At 44.2% G+C, this 19138-nt stretch overlaps 1 protein-coding gene across 1 annotated transcript in view; it reads right to left on the bottom strand.

Annotated features, from left to right (window-relative positions):
• LOC137379708 (A disintegrin and metalloproteinase with thrombospondin motifs 20-like) overlaps positions 1-19138 on the bottom strand; it is a 603896-nt gene that overhangs the window by 432784 nt on the left and 151974 nt on the right. Inside the window, exon 4 of the mRNA XM_068050948.1 lies at positions 8022-8290. Coding sequence (XP_067907049.1) covers positions 8022-8290 — 269 coding nt within the window. The remainder of the gene's footprint in view (positions 1-8021; positions 8291-19138) is intronic.

Below are 19138 nucleotides of genomic sequence, written 5' to 3'. Positions count from 1 at the left end.
AGGATCAAAGTTAACTCTTGAGCACAAAAAGCTTCAGGCAATTATCAAACACGTTTTACACGCCCGAATGACTGCCTTAAATACCCGAATGAATAAGTCAACAGTATTGTTTATTTTTCCAAATGAATTAAATCCCACGATTCAAACAGTCCCCATCCCCTGTAAGCTGCATTTAAAGGAATACATACCACCCTACTTCAAGGCATGACTACTCAGCTTCAATCAAGCATCAGCAAAAGACTTTTGCTTTGCCGATAACTGTAGATATCCAACTGAAAACCAAATGGTCAAAGGTGCAGGACTTGGTTAAGTATGTAAATGCACCATGCAATAAAGGTCTTAAAATGTTACAATGCTCTGTGCTGTTAACAGGGTCTGTGTAAAGGGACAGAAGTGTAAAACGCAGTCCCTCAATCTGGCTGACTGCAGAATGGATACGGAGAGAAAAAAATACTATCAGGTTCTACCATTAAATTTGGCAGGACCTGAGGGCACCCCGTCCTCCAGGGTTTCCCGACCTCAAAACAGGCCCCCACCCCTGCTCCGAGGTAATAAGATCGACACAAACACATTTCAGAAAACTGATTTACAGTTTACTTTGCCATTTGTGTGTATGCGCTTTGTTTTGCATCATCACATTTTAACTACTGTGTGAACCATTTTCAACATGTTTCCTCAATGCTTATATTGAGCTATCAGGTCGGTAAATTCCCATTTCATAGCTGGACACACATGTAGCTTCCTGCATGCTCATTTTTTTTTTAAAGTCAGAAAACTCTCAAGGTTATCTGAGACTCCCAACCTTGATCACAGATCTCGTGTTAGTTTTCCACCTCTGTCATATTTCAAAAAGACATGTGACTGTTTCCAGTTGGGAATAGGGAGAGATCCATATCATTCCAGCCCACCCCCAACAAACCTTTCAGCTTTACCTCCCCATCCTTTTCCATTAAAACCCATTAGCCTGCTCCAATGGATGTCACAGGTTAATAAAACCTGTGCTATGGGAAACCTTTCTCTCTGTAGGTGATGTCCTTGGAGGCATTTAAAATATCTCCATTGTGAGCCACAACATTTGTGAGCGAAAACATTTTCACATCTATCAAAAATACTGATCTTGCCAAAATAAGAGAAATTACGCGGCTAAGATGCAATGACCCACACACACAGTTTCTGAAAGACTAGAGGCCAGTAGTGTCACAGTCTGCCTTGGCTCATGTGCATGGATTAGTGAGTGTGTAGCTCAGCTTCTCTAAATTATGAATTAATTTTGGATCACAAAACTGCATTGTTGTGTATATGGTAGCCCCATGCTACCACAATGAGACTTTGGTGGCACTAGTAAACACATACATTTCAGCAAATTTAAAGATTTTCCTGTTTGTTTGACTTTCACCCCTCTCACCATGTGAAGTTTGCTTTAAAAAAAAGCCAACACTGGATAAAGCTGTTGTACATTGTTAAGTTGTTGAATGCTCCTTGCCAGACAGAGTGAGAACAGATTACACAGGCTCTATTAGCTGGTCAGGGATCTCTTGCTCATTTGGAAAATGTTGCAAAAGATAAATTTCTTTGAATTCTAAGGTTCTTAAAATTAAAATCAGACCGGTTCAAAAACAGCGCCTCAGTTCCTCAACAATATACTCAGATTCAAAAGGTAGTGCAGAAATATCGTGGCGCTTTGACAAAAATGATCCATTTTTAAAACTGGAAGCAGGACTCAGTGTTTAATGGGTTAACAAGTTGCTATGCACCTGCCACGACAATAACAAAAATGTTAGCAATTTAACACAAGCCTTTTCCAATTAGAACTGGCTTTTCAACAAATCATGTATAATTTATACAGATACAGAGGTTGAGTAATGTGCTGAGTGCAGAGCTCTAGACAAACTAATTAAAAACTTAAGCATTCTTCAGGAAAAAATGGGGCGGGGGGGACAGAACAGATCCACATAATCTCTGAACAAGCAAACAGTGATCAAATCAATAAAGCACAATGACAGATGCTGCTGTGTTGCGCATCACTGATAGCCTTGCAGTCAATTTATAATGCTGGGAGGACTCAGCAAATTCTACATATGTAAGACCTGCATGCACACAGATATTTGGGAGTCACGGATGCTGCCAGTTGAAAGTTGACCAAACAGGACCTTGCCCGATATTGGTGGAAGGTATGTACTGGTTAACCAAGCACATAGCCAGCCTGCCCGTCATGCCAGTTCGCAGATCGCAAACTCAACCTATGCTATCGACGGGACATACTTAGCTTTGTGGCCAGCACTCTCACTCAGACACAGGGAGTGAAACACCCCACTGGGTAACTTATAGAGCAGGGTTGCCTCCGACAGTGCTCTTACTGATAGAATGATAAAATAGTTTGGAGGAGGAATATTCCAATAATGATAATGTGTATCAAGAAGAGCTTTCAAACACTTATTAAACTTCAGTGAGAGAACAATTACTGAAATCGAAAACACAGCTGTATCAGTAAAACAATTTAAGCACTTGACAATACATAACTTATTCCGCATAACAACGCCTTGTATCAACACCAGTAAAATGGGCTGATAACGAAGGGCATTTTGAATGTGAATCCCTGCCTTACAGTTCATTTACCTTTGAGAGATGGTGGTTAAATGCCCCAAGTCAAGAAGAGGTAATGTTGACCAAGATGTCAATCCCAGCCCATAAAGTCTCCGCTTGACGATATAGAGAAATGTATACCTTCAAACCTGACAGATGTTTTACCAAAGTGATGGTTTAACCAAGTGCCAGAAGTGCAGGATTAAGCCAAAAGTTACTGGGGATTCACTGGGAACTACATTAGGGGCATTAGGCTCCAGGAGCTTCGGATTGTCTCAAAACGTCACATATAAAACTTGCATTCGGCAAACATGGCAGCCAATTTGTGAACAGCATGGCCTCATAAACAACAAATGAAATGAATAACCAGATAATCTAGGTTTATTGGTGTTGGGGTAACAGTGTGGTCAGGACTCTAGAAAAACCCTGCTCTTCTTTGAACATTGCAATGGGATCTTTCTCTTCTACCATGATAACCAGACAGGGCTTCAGATTAATGTCTCAACCCAATGACAATGCAGCCTCTCATTAGTACCAGTGCTGAAGTCCGATACAAAATACACTGGCAAATTGAGTTATCAGTGGCGTGTGTGTGCATGCACCTGAGTGTCAGTCTCATGTTTCCATTGTGTGGTGGGTTAGCTCATTCCAGTCTATATAGTGGTTTGGGTGCCTCAAATAGCTTCAGTGTTCCTGAGTCACAGAGAGGTAGGAGAAAGGAATCCACAGGGTTTCCAAACCAGATCACTATCCTGTGACCCTCTGCTAAATACTGTAAAGTGAATGATAAACAAGGACAGGGCCAGCCCTTGCTGCAATGCTTTCCAGGATAACCTGTTGATTTGTCAGGACAATCTGCTGCTGCTCCCCAGGCTAGCTTATCAATATTACCCCAGACACTGCTATCCTTCACTCCAACTGTGCCCAACCTCTGACAGCCCAACCAACAACAAATCCCCCATTCTTCACCACCACTCAACTGGCACTCCATCCTCCCTCTGACAGCCCAACCAACACGACACCCCTCACTCCCCCCATCCAACCCTCCCCATCCCCGACAGCCCATCTGACACTTACCCCCACACCCCCGGCAACCTATCCTCACTCCCCCAACAGCCCATCCAACCCTCCCCCACTTAACCCCAACAACACACCTGTCATTCATCCATCCCGACAACTCATTCAATACTCTCTCCTCCCCGCCCTGACAACTCTCCCATCAATCCACCCCGACAGACCATCTGTTACTCCACCCCCCACCCGATAGGCCACTGATGTTCCCCAGGTCAGCCGCTGAATCTTCCCACACCAGCCCACCAATTCTCCTACCCTCCAATTACTCATGCAGAATAGTCAATTGGATAAAGCTACAAACGTCTGTTAATAGTAGCCCAGCGTGAGACAGCTCCTTTAGGAAAGTCGTGGAGAAAATCAGGCCAAAAAAAATCATTTTCTCATCCAGTGTCTCACGGCACTGTACATATTGAATTGAACACAGCACAGGATCTCAAAATATGTACTAAAGACCTTTCAACCAATGTTTTACTAGCTTGTTGCCCTGAGGCTGCAGTCAAGATGTCACTCCACTAACAGGAACCAATTAGCAGGCTATAAACTTTGGGCTTGTCACACCATCATGGGGGTTCTCCTACATAGGTCAACTGAAAATGATCCTTTGTGTAATAGGAGGACAATTAAATCATAGCACTGCGAGTTACTGCTGGCAACATCACCTGATATCATTACTCTCTAAAATTACTTCATCGCAGATTTTGGATGCGGACCCACTGAAAACCACAGAAGCACTATTAAACATACTCATTGCCTCCTACTTAAAAGATGATTTCAGGGGATTAATGATCTCACCCTTGTTTTCAAACTGTATTTCAAAATCCCTCCATAGCCTTACTCCTCCTCTAACCTCCTCCAGCCCTACAACCCTCTGGAGATAAATACATTCCTCCATTTCTGGCCTCTTGTGCATCCCGATTTTCTTCTACCAACGATTTCTGGCCATTGTTGGATGATTGCTTTAAGAGTGGTGTCCCTTTAAGAACTCAGTATGCTAATGAGCTAAGTACCAGGATGTAGTCATGTGACTAGAAGCAACACCATGGATAAAAGTTCTGTATATAGTTTGCTCTGTATTGTGTGTATTAGTTTTAGCTGTTAATAAACCTTCTCAAGATCTTCAAGAAACCGGAATCCATGTACCTCATTGTGTTGCTTAAGATAACACAAAGTAACGTATGACATGGTGCCAGCGGTCATTGCTTGAAGACCACAGCTAAAACAGCAAACTGTACACAGAACCTTTGTCCAGGGTGTTGCTGTGCAGAGTGATTATGGCTTCTAATCACATTACTACATCCTGGTACTTAGCTTATTTGCATACTGAGTTCTTAAAGGGACATCACTCTTAAAGCGATCATACAACTACCATGCCTTCAGCTGCCTAGGTTCAAAGCTCTGGAATTCCCTCCCTAAACATCACTGTCTCTACCTCTCTTTCCTTCTTTAAGACTCTCCTTAAAACCTACTTCTTTGACCAAGCTTTTGGTCACCTGTCCTATTCGCTCTTTATGTGGCTAGGTATCAAATTTTGTCTGAATACACTCCTGTAAAACACATTGGGACATTTTATTACATTAAAAAGTGCTATATAAATGCAAGTTGTTAATAGCATTTAAACACTTTTTGGTGATTAAAAGTTGAGGGATAGGAGACTGACTTTGCAAAATAGCCTTCATCATAGTTGTTCCCGTGAGAGTCGTAATGATGTTATCGCTCCTGACTTCAGATTAGCTACATTCTAAAATCAAAGATGTTTGGACAGTGCATATTTTACAATAAACTAAGATATAGATTTCCCATCTGAGTTTAGTTAACCGATCTCAACTGGGGCAGCAGTGAGGTGCTCCATTTGGTTTCAGCGCCCCTGGCTTGTGAAGGCGCCCAGGGTTCCTGCTCCTGTACTTTCTAGTGATTTGCACTGGAAAGTATGTGTCAACTTTGAGTGAGGTCAACTTTGAGTGAGGACAGCATCAGGTTTGACAGCAAAGCCCTCTATGACCAAATAGCCCGTCAACACTCACAGTCTAGAATAACAAGCGAACAATGACTGAGTTGAGTACCGCAGTAATACCACAACATCCCCCACCGGAGTCAGTAACTCTGAGAAGCAAGGAACAAAATTAAAAGAAAATATAATTTTTTGCTTTCAGCTGATTTGTTGCCATGAAGATTTGTTTGACTGGTTTAACTGAATCTGGTAAAGATATCTGGTTTTGCAAATATTTGGCAACCTTCCACTTTTGGAACCAATGAAAAGTGGCTCAAAACGAAGGGCATCACTGAAGTGGGTGCTTTCAACAACCACTTGCATTTATATAGCACCTTTAACTTAGCAAAAAGTCTCATGGTACTTCACAAGCATAATCAGGCACAATTTGACACAGCACCACGTAAAGAGATATGAGGGCAGATAACCAAAAGCTTGCTCAAAAAGGTAGATTTTAGCATGCATCAGAGGAGGATTGGGAAGTAGAGAGGCAGAGAGGTTTAGGGAGGGAAGTCCAGAGCTTAGGGCCTAGGCAGCCGCAGGCATGGCTGTTAATGGTGGAGCAATTAAAAGTCAGGATGCCCAAGAGATCAGAATTGGACGAGGGCAGTTATCGGAGGATTTTAGGGCTAGAGAGAGTTACAGAGATAGGGAGAGGTGATTCTATCGAGGGATTTGAAAACAAGGCTAAAAATTTTAAAATCAGGATGTTGCTAACTGGGAGCCAATGTAGGTCAGCAAGCACAGGGTGATGGGTGAGTGGGACTTTGGGCAAGTTAGGATACAGGCAGCAGAGCGTTCGAGCTTAAGTTTATGGAGGGTAGAAGATGGGAGGCTGACCAAGAGAGCATTGGAATAGTCAAGCCTAGAGGTACCAAAGGCATGGATGAGGGTTTTAGCAGCAGTTGAGAGGCAGGGGCAGAGTCAGGTGATGTTATGGAGATGAAATATGTGATCGGAAGCTCATCTTGGAAGGTTGTAGGGCTGGAGGAAGGGGCAGAGATATCTTAACTCTGGAAATTACTGTTGGTGATTTCTGGAAGTAATAGTTTATGCTTATAAAGTGCCTTGTCACATCTCTCAAAAAAATCTCATAGCCCTTGGCATATAATCAATTTTTTGAAATGTAAAACATATCACTCACTTCATACAAAAGCAAGGTTCTGGTTAAGCAATGCCTCAAATTTAAAATTCTCAATCTGGTTTTCAAATCCATCCATGGCCTCTCCCCTCCATCTGCACGCATCCAATTCAGGCCTCTTGAGCACCCCCAGTTTTAATTGCTCCATCATTGATGGTCGTGCCTTCAGCTGCCCAGGCCCTAAACTCTGGAATTCCCTGCTTAAACCTCTCTGTCTTTCTACCTTTCTTTCCTCCTTTAAGGCACTTCTTAAAACCTACCTCTTTGAACAAGCAGTGTTCTGCCCTAATCTCTCCTAATGGGGCCCAGTATCAAATTTTCTTTGATAACGCATCTGGAAGCACCTTGGGACGTTTTACTATATTAAAGGAGCTTTGGAAATACAAATTGTTGTTGTTCCCATTTCTGTGCATTGTGACCAGTGGAATCCTTACTCAGCTGCATTGACCGAAAGAGAGAGACAATATGCCTCCTCCAACCAAAAATCTTTCTTTCTGGTTCTTGGTGGACCGACAGATAGCAATGAGCTGAAGACCTATTCATTCTTAAAGAAATGCTTAAAAGTATTTGCAGGACATTTCTCACTCCACTACCTCAACACAAAAGTTGACCCATTTACCTTGGGTTAAGCAGTGGGACGAAAATAGCGGACAAGGCAACGTCACACAAACAAATTAAGTAATCAGCTATGAATAGCAGAAATTTCTAATCGTAAGTGCTAAATTCTTATTGGTCTTTTTCAGTGCATAATGACCTCAGCTTTGAGCAAAACTAACATTTGGCATTTAATTTATATCAAGATTACTAAACTTGTTATATACTTGTGAATTAATTACTTACGCATTAATAATCCACATGGTATGTGAGTTTAAAGGTAATTTTATTACACAATGCTGTGCCTTGGTACCAACTCAAGCTGAATGCTAATTACTAAGTATGGTATGCTAAACTCTGGATTTTGAAACAACAGATCTTTATGTTGATTGTTTCCATTACATTTTGGGCCTGTTTAATTTTTACTATAATATATCATCCATTTTCACTGGATGTCTTTTACTTGCTTCACACATTACACCAACAGCAATACTTCAGACCACTTTGGGGGCAGGGGGGTGTGGGGGGGGAGGGGTCACAGCTTCTGTAAAGCAAACAGGGGTATAAATTGCCTCTTTCCACTGGTATTGTTTCGCTCACACTTACGCAAACACATGCCACCATTTGCTGATGCTTACTTACTATTGACATAAGTGTTAAAATGTAGTGCTGCAAATTCCTCCCATGATGATGCACCATTTTGCTGTCAGCAGTGACCATGATCTCCACAAATCTTGGATACGACAAGAAACGTTTTTGTCTTGAATGCTGGTGGGTCGCATTGCCCAATTCGGACTCTTCGGTTGGAGGATGTGACAGTCTAATCGCACTCTGTAAGATATCGAGGTGCTCCCTAATACTGCTAGCATTGTGCATCTTCAGAAGGCTTTTCTTCGTTTGATGATTTTGTTCTGAAGTAGAGAGAAAAAAAAATGTCAAATTAGGAGGGTTTTTTGTCTCGTAATTGAATGGCGGTTTCTCCGCCATTGGGGGCTGCTTTGTCAGCCACCACACTTTGTACAACTGTCTCCGAAAATCACTTTCAAAACCCTAAGGTTGCAAGATTCAGCTTCTTAGCGCCCTGTTTTTCAGCGCTGCAAGTGTCATTTTGATTCCAAAATGGTGTCCGCAGCACGCACACTTCCGGTGCAAACTGCACCAGACACCATTTTGGTGACAGCATCAATACACACGTAGGGAGCAAGTGGTAGAAGTCTGCAGAGTACACAGATTGTGATAACAATCAGCACGTATTGCTGATATGACGCCAGTGCTGCCATTTTTAACCTCAACACTCCAGCTGATGCTCTTAAACACACACAGTTGAACACGCTTTCAGCAGCTGGAAGGACAACCTAACTGTACTATTTAAAAGCATTATCAACTACATCATATCAGCTTAGTTTCTGATTGATTTCTACTGGCCGTTGCTTTAATTATAGAAATGTTTGGTGGTTTCTAGGATTGTTTAAAGTCATTCAAGTCTACAGGGAGTGGTGAGGCAGGTGCTGAAGGACTTTGCCCTGACTTCAAGGATTCGGCACAAACCGCTTGCTCCCAGGTTTAGGTGCAGTAATATGCACCTTGGACTACAGCAGGACAGGGAGAATAAGCAGAGGTGACACATAGCAGGACAAGCTGCTGGATGAAGGAGGAGGAGGGGGTTGGGGGTGGGGGAGAGAAGGGCTCTCAGCAGGAGGCCATATCCACCCAGTGCATTCAGGGAACAATTCTCCTACCTGCACCTGTGCAGCCAAAACTACAACCTCAGGGCAGGGCAAGGATGGTATTGCCAATGGCTGTAAAGTGGCCATGATGATGAAATTTTATGGGTCTAGCTCCTTCCAGGCTGGAGCAGGTGATAATTGCAATGTTTCCCAGTTTGCAGTCTACTTTTGCATAAGGGAGGCCACTGAGGTTCCGTATGCAGAGAGCTGAATAGATTTCATTCTCTCTTGTCAGAGAGAAGCAGATGGAGCAGGTACGTAGGTGCATAAGGATGGCAGGCTTCCCCATATGTGCAGGGTGTCATTGACTGTACGCACATCACTTTGCAGGTGTTGCATGTCAACTCTGAGATGTAGCGGAACCTAAAGGGATGCCACCACCTCAGCATCCAGCTTGTGTGTGAAGATGCAGATCAATGCCTGGTTATCTTGGCAGCTGTCATGATGCCTTCATTCTGTGGCCGTCCACTGTGCCATCTGCATTTCAGCAACTGCAACAGAGTAGGCGACAAGGACTGTGCAGTAATGACATGGTTCATGACTCCCGTACGCAACCCACACACACGTGGGCAGCAAGTATGTATCAAAAGCCATGCTGTTACAGTATTTGTGATAGAGCAAACCACTGGAGTACTTAAACACTTCCACTGCCTGGACCACTCTGAAGGAGCCCTGCAGTACTCAGCAGAGCATGTGTCAAAATTTGTGGTGGTCTGTTGCATGCTGCACAACCTCGCCATCATGAGGGCAGAGCCCGTGTCACCAGATATATGGCGCCCTGCTGTGAAGGAGGAGGAGCTGGTGGCAACCAACACAGCTCCTTTTTGGCTGAGCTGTCTATGAACAACTCATTCATCAGTGATATCAGTAAATGCAACCCCAATTCACCAAGAGTCCCACACTTTACCTTCTCTCTGTCACTGGCCATCACAGCGTCCACTTGGCCACAATGCTGAAATAATAGCCACCACAAAATGAACAGTCCAAACCAAATTGATCAACCATGCCACATTGTATACAAACTTCAACTAATCACCTTTGTGCATTCGCTGAGTGCCTGTTCTCGGTGCACCTTTGCCTGTCCTAGTGCTCCTACGCAGTGCTACCCTAGTGGCGGCAGCACTGCTGATGCTAGGCTGCTGATTTTCAGTGGGGAAGACTACAGATGGCTTGGCAGGACACCCTTGTGCAGCTCTGGCCCTATCTCAAAGAACCAACTTCAAAATGCACCATCCTGGCATGGGTGACAATAGTCTGGGCAACGGCAACGGGATTAGTGGAGTGGCAGTGTTGGAAGGACAACTGCTATCATCCTGAGAGAGGACAGCAGGTTCATGCTCCATGGTGTCACTGTTACTCCCCTGGGATGGTACCTCAGCAATCCTAGTAATCTGTTGGAGCACAGATGGCTGGACTGCCCTGAAAGCCCCTTTGAACACTGGTATCTGCAGCCATGATGGCAGCAGTCTGAGCCTGCATGAAAGCAGTCTCAGCTTGCATGGCAGCAAGCTGACTTTTCTCTACAGAAGTCTCATCTTCTACTGTAGCACCGAGATGTTGGGTGGCTACTGCTTGTGCTTCAATGGAAGCAAGAAATCAGCTTTCAGACACTTCATCATGATAGGTCTGCAAGTGATCTCACTGAAGTGTTGGTCACCATTTCCACGCTGGAAAGAATGGACTCGAGCTTCTGCGCAAAGCCCTGCATCAAGTTGGTGCTGGATTCCTGCGTGTTACTTGACATTGACCACAGGCTTTCTGGCAAGCCTGCCAATGCAGCAAGCATTTCATTGTGCATACCTATCAGCCTTCTTCTTTAGACTGCCCCATCGAACTGCTCATCTGAGTCCTCTGCAGCAGATGTCAGTGAGCTGGCACCTGTGTTACCCTGGTTTTCTGCACTGACTGTAGGCCACTCATGCCCGGTGTCTCAACACCTGCAGATCCCACTTCTGAGCTCTCCTCTAATGTATGCACAGTATCAGGATCTGAGCTGGTGGCTGCGAGTGACGGTGTCTCTTCTTCATCATTGTAGTTCTGCTCTTCCACCTCTTGTTCTCAACCACTGCCTGGCCAGGTTGCAGTTCTTGGATCTGAAAGGAGAAGGCACAAGGGTAGGAGAAAGGTCAATTAGCTTGTAAATTAGAAGAGATTGTGTGATGAAGGGGAAGGGGTTGCGAGGAGGGGAATCAGATAAGGATTCTGGCATCTTCAAAGGTTTCAGTCCCGCCACCGGCCATGGCCTCAGCAATGGTCGCTTCAATTATGACAACCACTGTCTCCTCCATGGGGATAAAGACATGCAGCCATGCATGTCCCCGCTAGTTAGCTCTTAACTGTCTCCGGTTATGCACCAATTTGTCCCACAAGAAAGAGGAAAGTATGTCAGTGAATGTGGTGCAATCTGTTTGGGTGATGTGGCTGTCATAGTTGAATAGGTGCATGCTGCAAGATGTGGGTGTGAGTCTTGCAGCAGTGCTAAGAGTGTGAGGATGAGGTGAAGCTATGAATGTTAATGATGAATCATGACTGACAGAGATTGTAGGTGAGTGATGGAGGTGTGGTGCATTGAGCAGTGTGAAAGGTTTGTAGTGCAGTTAGTAGGAAGACATTTGAAGATACATTCTTTGACCTTGACCTTTTTGCGACAATGCTGACTTCAGTCTAACACTCTTGGGTAGTTTGAAAAGTCATGAAGATGTGAGGCACTGAAGAGAGAGCTGTTCGCATATGCCAGCTGTCCTGTCCGACCTGGACTGGTACTCGTTACACGTCACAGTCGTATGTTTTTGCTGCATAACTAGTTATATCCTGTCTTGAACTCCAATTAAACTCAACATATTCACCATATTGATGCAGTCGATCCTGTATTTAAAACATTAACCGATAACAATATCCAGGTCTTGTTTTTGTTTCAGATTTCCAGCATCCGCAGTATTTTGCTTTTATTTTAGTGTTTAATTCACTGCCACTTCTCTTCCAGGAATGCCGACCTTGAAGAAGTTCTGCTCTTCTCTCCGACGGGATTTTCGTTTGTCTCTTTTACCTTGTTCACCTTCATTGCTTTCTATTTCCCTCCTGGTGTTTGATAAGGTATCTACCAAAACTCGTTTTCACAGCCACATCTCCTTCCTCAGTGACTGTCTCCGGCTCCGACTTATTCCACGTGGATTCCAACTGCAGTTTCACCCATCATGCTTTGAAACCACCCAGGATCACAGGTATCTCCGAGAAATACAACATTCCTCGGACTGCTACTCTCGCCGCATCCTGAGATCCACACTCAGTGCTATGCGCCGCCACATGCACACACTGGACCTCTCTCTCCAGCAGCACCGTCTCACCTTATCTCAAATTTGTTCTACTCCGCAGTTTCATCTCATCTTACGTCTCATCCGACGCATTAACAAAAAACTTTTTTTCTTCCTTTCAGGTGTTAAGGAACGCAAGCTCCAGCAACTGATGGGGACGAATGCTCCTCCAGATCCTCCTTCCGCTTCACTTCCCTCTGACCCCACCCCTTCTGATCTGACCCCTTGCCGTGTATTCACTATACCCTCTGACCTCCCCCTCTCTGATGCTGAGCGTTCTGTACTCAGCAAAGGTCTCAGTTTTATCCCCTTACGCCCCCATCTCAATGAATTTCGCGCTCGGCATGACGTTGAGCTCTTCTTCTGTCGCCTCCGCCTCCGGGCTCACTTCTTCGACCAGGAGTCCTCCCCCCGACCAGCAGACCCATTCACCCGCCTTCAGCATTCTCCCTCTACCTGGACCCCTCCCCCTGGCCTCTTACCCGCTCTTGATCTCTTCATTGAAAACTGTCGGCGAGACATTGGTCGTCTCAATTTCTCTGTCCCCCCTCACTCACTCTAACCTGTCCCCCTCTGAACTTGAGGCACTCTGTTCTCTCAGGTCTAACCCCGACATGGTCATCAAACCTGCAGACAAGGGTGGTGCTGTTGTTGTATGGCGTACCGACCTCTACCTTGCAGAAGCTCGACGCCAACTCACAGACACCTCTTCCTACCTCCCTCTGGACCATGACCCCACCACCGAACATCAAGCCACCGTCCAAAGGACTGTCACTGACCTCATCTCCTCTGGAGATCTTCCCTCTACGGCTTCCAACCTCATAGTCCCACAACCCCGGACAGCCCGCTTCTACCTCCTTCCCAAAATCCACAAACGGGACTATCCCGGCAGACCCATTGTGTCAGCCTGCTCCTGCCCCACTGAACTTATTTCTTCCTATCTAGACTCTATCTTTTCTCCGCTGGTCCAGTCTCTTCCCACCTACATCCGTGACTCTTCTGACGCCCTACGTCATTTTGACAATTTCCAGTTTCCTGGTCCCAACCGCCTCCTCTTCACTATGGACGTCCAATCGCTCTACACCTCCATCCCCGACCAGGATGGTTTGAGGGCTCTCCGCTTCTTCCTGGAACAGAGGCCCAACCAGTCCCCATCCACCACCATCCTCCTCCGCCTGGCTGAACTTGTTCTCACATTGAACAACTTCTCCTTCAACTCCACGCACTTCCTTCAAGTAAAAGATGTCGCTATGGGTACCCGCATGGGTCCTAGTTATGCCTGTCTTTTTGTGGGATATGTCGAGCATTCTTTGTTCCAGTCCTACTCAGGCCCCCTCGCCCAACTCTTTTTCCGGTACATTGATGACTGTATCGGTGCCGTTTCCTGCTCCCGCCCCGAACTAGAAAACTTTATCAACTTTGCTTCCAATTTCCACCCTTCTCTCACCTTTACATGGTCCATCTCTGACACTTCCTTTCCCTTCCTCGACTTCTCTGTCTCCATCTCTGGGGATAGGTTGTCTACCAATATCCATTATAAGCCCACCGACTCCCACAGCTACCTCGACTACACTTCTTCACACCCTACCTCCTGTAAGGACTCCATTCCATTCTCCCAGTTTCTCCGTCTCCGACGCATCTGCTCTGATGATCCTACCTTCCATGACGGTGCTTCTGATATGACCTCCTTTTTCCTCAACCGAGGATTTCCCCCCACTGTGGTTGACAGGGCCCTCAACCGTGTCCGACCCATTCCCCGCACCTCTACCCTCACCCCTTCCCCTCCCTCCCAGAACCGTGACAGGGTTCCCCTTGTCCTCACTTTTCATCCCACCAGCCTCCATATCCAAAGGATCATCCTCCGCCATTTTCGCCACCTCCAGCGTGATGCCACTACCAGTCACATCTTCCCCTCCCTTCCCCTGTCAGCATTCCGAAGGGATCGTTCCCTCCGCGACACCCTGGTCCACTCCTCCATTACCCCCACCACCTCGTCCCCGTCCCAGGGCACCTTCCCCTACAATCGCAGGAGGTGTAATACCTGCCCATTTACCTCCTCTCTCCTCACTATCCCAGGCCCCAAACACTCCTTTCAGGTGAAGCAGCGATTTACTTGTACTTCTTTCAATGTAGTATACTGTATTCGCTGCTCACAGTGTGGCCTCCTCTACATTGGGGAGACCAAGCGCAGACTGGGTGACCGCTTTGCGGAACATCTCCGCTCAGTCCGTAAGCAGGACCCAGGTTGCTTGCCATTTCAACACTCCCCCCTGCTCTCATGCTCACATCTCTGTCCTGGGATTGCTGCAGTGTTCCAGTGAACATCAACGCAAGCTCGAGGAACAGCATCTCATCTACCGATTAGGCACACTACAGCCTGCCGGACTGAACATTGAGTTCAATAATTTCAGAGCATGACAGCCCCCCATTTTACTTTCATTTTTAGTTATTTTTTCTTCCTTTTTTTCTTTACATTCTTTTTTACATTTTTTACAATCTTTTTTTGCATTTATTTCATTTCATCTTAGTTTGTTCAGTTTGCTTACCCACTGTTTTTTTCAGGGTTTTTTTCAGGTTTGCACTTGCTGCTGTTCAATATTCAGTGTATTCACACCTAATCTGTACTAATGCTTTGTCTTTCAACACACCATTAACATATTGTTTGCCTTTGCTCAGTGACCTTTTGGTCAGCTATGTGGCCTGATCCAATCTGCACCTTCTCCTTTGTTATCTCTTGCCCCACCCCCACCTCACTTGCTTATAATCTATGACTTTTCTAATATTTGTCAGTTCCGTAGAAGGGTCACTGACCCGTAACGTTAACTCTGCTTCTCTTTCCACAGATGCTGTCAGACCTGCTGAGTGATTCCAGCATTTCTTGTTTTTGTTCCAGGTCCTTGGGGCTTGACTCCTGGCATTAACTACCATGGCCTTCGCAAACCTTGTCTGGAGGGCCTCCTGTGAACAGATCACATCTCTCCTCTCAGCGTCTTCCACCAAGCCCTCCAGTGCAGCGTCAGAGAACCTTGGAGCACCCTCTCTCCCCTGTTGTACCATAATTCACTCTTCTTTTGCTCAGACTCTCTTCCACAAACAAACAAACAGCACCTGCTCCAGTCAGAACACACCTCCCCTTTAGCAGGAAAGGCTGGCATTAAGTGGGGCTAGCCTTGCACGAACCTGGGTGCCTGCTGAAGCAGCAACTCAACATTGGGTTTCGTGCTGGCTTCATGCAGAAATTATGCAAATTAGCAAACAACACCAAGTTTGCGTGCTGCTTGCTTCAGAAACAACGTGTGCACGTTAATCAAACCTCGTGATCCCCATGCCCGCTTTTGGGGACCATCAAATTTTGCCCACTAAGACTTATCTTTTCCATCATTCTTTTGGCACACCCATTGACAACATTCCATCTATTCCTTCCCCTCCTGCTCTTGCATTCTGTAAAGTGTTCTGGAAGGTGTTCCAATGCTGAGAGCCATTTTATAAATGCAGTTTTTAAAATTATATTGCAAGTGTCGGCAGTCACCACTCCCAAAATGTATTAAAGAGACATTATCTTCCATTAAAAAAAAGTAACCAGCACAAGTTTTATCTCATTCGTTGGGGAAGGGGGAAGTAAATGAAAGGGAGTACAGCCGAACATCAGATGGAAGAATCTTGGGTTTTACAGCTTCAAAAGGAGACACCAGAGATCTGATCTTACAAAGGTATATAAGGTTTATAATAATACCATTAAGGTATATAAGGTAGTTAATGGTATTATTAAGGTCAAGTGAGGATATATTGATGGGCTTCCTTCTTTTCCCTCTCCTTGTTCGACCACAACAGGTTTAATTCTTATTAAAGTGGATGTACTGGCCAATTCAGTAGGTGTTTGATTACTTACTGGCTATGATTATAACAAGAACCAATTGGACACGTTTTTTGAGTTAAGAAAGAGGTTAACTTTATTGTAACTAAACCGAAATAATAAAATAAACAATGTGACAACTTTCACTCTCACACACACACACACACACGAGGTTTACACACACACACACAACTAGGTTATAAAGTGGGGAAATGTAGATTGGTTGAGTTAGAGTCCATGAAAAAAGATACACCGTTTGTGACGTTTGGTGGTTCGACTGGCTTCCAGCTGAATTCAGTGGTCCTGAGGCTTTTAGTTTGAAGAGGTAGATGACTGGTTTGGTGAGTCTTTTGTAGACAGCGATGCGCATGATTTCCTCCACCAGGTTTCTGATTGTAGCCAGATTATGCAAAGGTGGTCAGTCAACAAGCAGGATTTGAAAATGTTCAAGCTGGAATGGAGAGAGAGCGACAGACAAAGAGAGAAAGAGGGACCCCCACTTAGGGTCTGCTCATGTCAGAGTCCAGTTGCTTCTCCTCAGCTGCAGAGAAAACACCAGCATAAAAACCACAGATAGGTCTTGCCACATGACAGCCACTCAGTGATTCAAACATAGCAGTTAGCAGTATTTCTCTGCTTGCTGAAAAGAACCAGCAGTTCCTTTAAACTTCCTGGGTCTTGCTTCTTGTTGGGGAATTAGCAGACATTTTGTCGCCCTCCTCACAAGCATTGCAGTGTCGGAAACAGTGTTGCAAACTTGGTAGCCAACCTAAGCTGCCAGCAAAATCATCCTTTTTGCTGGTCTTTTTAAAAATGTCTCTTTAAAAAAAATATGAATTCAGATCTCCAGCCAGTGGATTAAAGAAAATTATCATTCAACAAAGTACATTGGTGTAACAGTATGGAAAAACTAAACTAATACTAATTTACTGCACAAGTAAAATAAAGAGCAACAGGTTCAAACCAGTAAATGATCATTTTAGGACTGAAAGAAATTCTTCTTCAAATAAAGAATGATTAATAGAAGGAATAGGCACAGGTAGAGTGGTGGAGGCAAAACCCCCAAAATCATTTTAAAGAAAACTGGATTCTGCAGTGAGAGTCCTCAGAGTCTTTCTGGATGGATACGCAAAGATAGGCTGAAAGTCTTCCTCACCTGTAAAATTCGTGTAATGTTGTGTGATCATCTTCAAATTGAAGATATCAAGTGCAAGAGCTACTGGCTGGGTTTCAACATGATTTGCATCATATTATCTGTTTATAAATAAACTAAAAATGATTCCCCAATATTTGTTCTTTGAAGGCAGTCCCTTTTATTTCCTCCCCCACTAGCTTAAATGCCCTTACCAAGGCAGATGGCTTCTAAGTTTACCCCCCTTTCCCACCATAGTAATGATACAAGAGGCATCAATTACAGACTAGAGGCCACTGCTGAAATTCCAGCATGTGTGTTAGAAAACGTAGCTGTGATGCTCATCACTCCACAAAGCATCTGTCACAGGATCTCATGACAGGTTAGTCACTGCTAGAAACATTATAAATAGACAGTATTTTAAGAACGGTATCTATGAACATTGCAGTGCTATGAAAAGTATGATGTGCCTTTTTTTTTTAAACTGTAAAATAATACTTGACAAAACTATGCTGACCATTGTCGAACACCCATTTACTTCATTTATGAATGCCAATTAATAAAATAAAAATATTATTTCAAGAAAGGTTATCTGTGAATGACTGCAATTCTGAATTTCTTGAATGCATGTGCAATATTTACAGGAAATAAATACAGATTGTAGTCAGAAAGAAAAAAGAACTTGCATTTATATAATGCCTTTCATAACCATAGGATTATACTTTATATCCAATTAAGTACTTTTTGATGTATAGTCATTGTTGTAATGTAGGGGAATGCGGCAAGCAATTTGCACACAACAAATCCCAAAACAGCAGAGATAATGAGCAGGTAATCTGTTTTATTGGTGTTGGTTGAGGAGTAAATTTTGACCAGTTAATTTTCAGTTGGCTGACATTCACAGACCATGAAATATTTGGAATACAAATGCTTTTACTGATGGATTGCTGGGGCCAAGCACCATGCCAGATGGCATTGAGCAATGCAGACTTGGAAGATCGCAAGTTTGATCCATAGTCTATGAGGTGTTAGGCAATTTCAGCTAAAGTGGTAGTGAGGGTGTAATCATTGGGACCAGTGTCCCCAAAGCAAGAATAAAATGGCAGGCAAAAGAATGTATCTTCATCATCATAAAAAACATTACCATCCAGTCCCACAATACAAGTTAACAGTTTTCAAAAGTGGCATATACTGCAAAGTTGCTGCTGTGTCCCACAGCCACACTTGCAACATTATTTTTACATAGTATTGACAGCACAGAAGCAGGCCATTTGGCTTGAAAGGTCTATGCCAATGTTTCGGCTCTACATGAGCTCCTTTCACATTACTTCTCTGCACCCTATCAACACACGAGCCTGGTGTTTGCAGTCAGTGGCAAAGCAAGGGTGCTTGCTGCTGATCTCGAAATAAGCCTCGCTGAGAGGTCTAGTGAACTCTGTGGTGAGAAACTGAACTTTATCGCCATGCTGTGATTGCATGTTCTTTACTGGGGAGCTGCAGTAATGCCATTCAGCTGTCCAAGCAGCCAATCACATTAAAGAATTCTCACAGGCAGCCAACTAGGAAAGGAAAAGCATTAAAATGAAATCGCTCATAAAATTTTTTACTTAGAGAAAATTAAAGATTGGGACATACATGTGGGGTGAAGGTAGAAGCTGAAATATTCTGAAAATACTTTTTAAAAAAACAATTTAGTTTTAAAAATCTAATTAATCATGATGGAGACATTTAACCAC

This window comes from Heterodontus francisci, chromosome 18, assembly GCF_036365525.1.
Source record: "Heterodontus francisci isolate sHetFra1 chromosome 18, sHetFra1.hap1, whole genome shotgun sequence".
In the NCBI taxonomy this organism is placed as follows: Eukaryota; Metazoa; Chordata; class Chondrichthyes; order Heterodontiformes; family Heterodontidae; genus Heterodontus; species Heterodontus francisci.
Note: the sequence above shows the minus strand (reverse complement) of the source record. Positions and strands in the feature narration are given on the sequence as shown.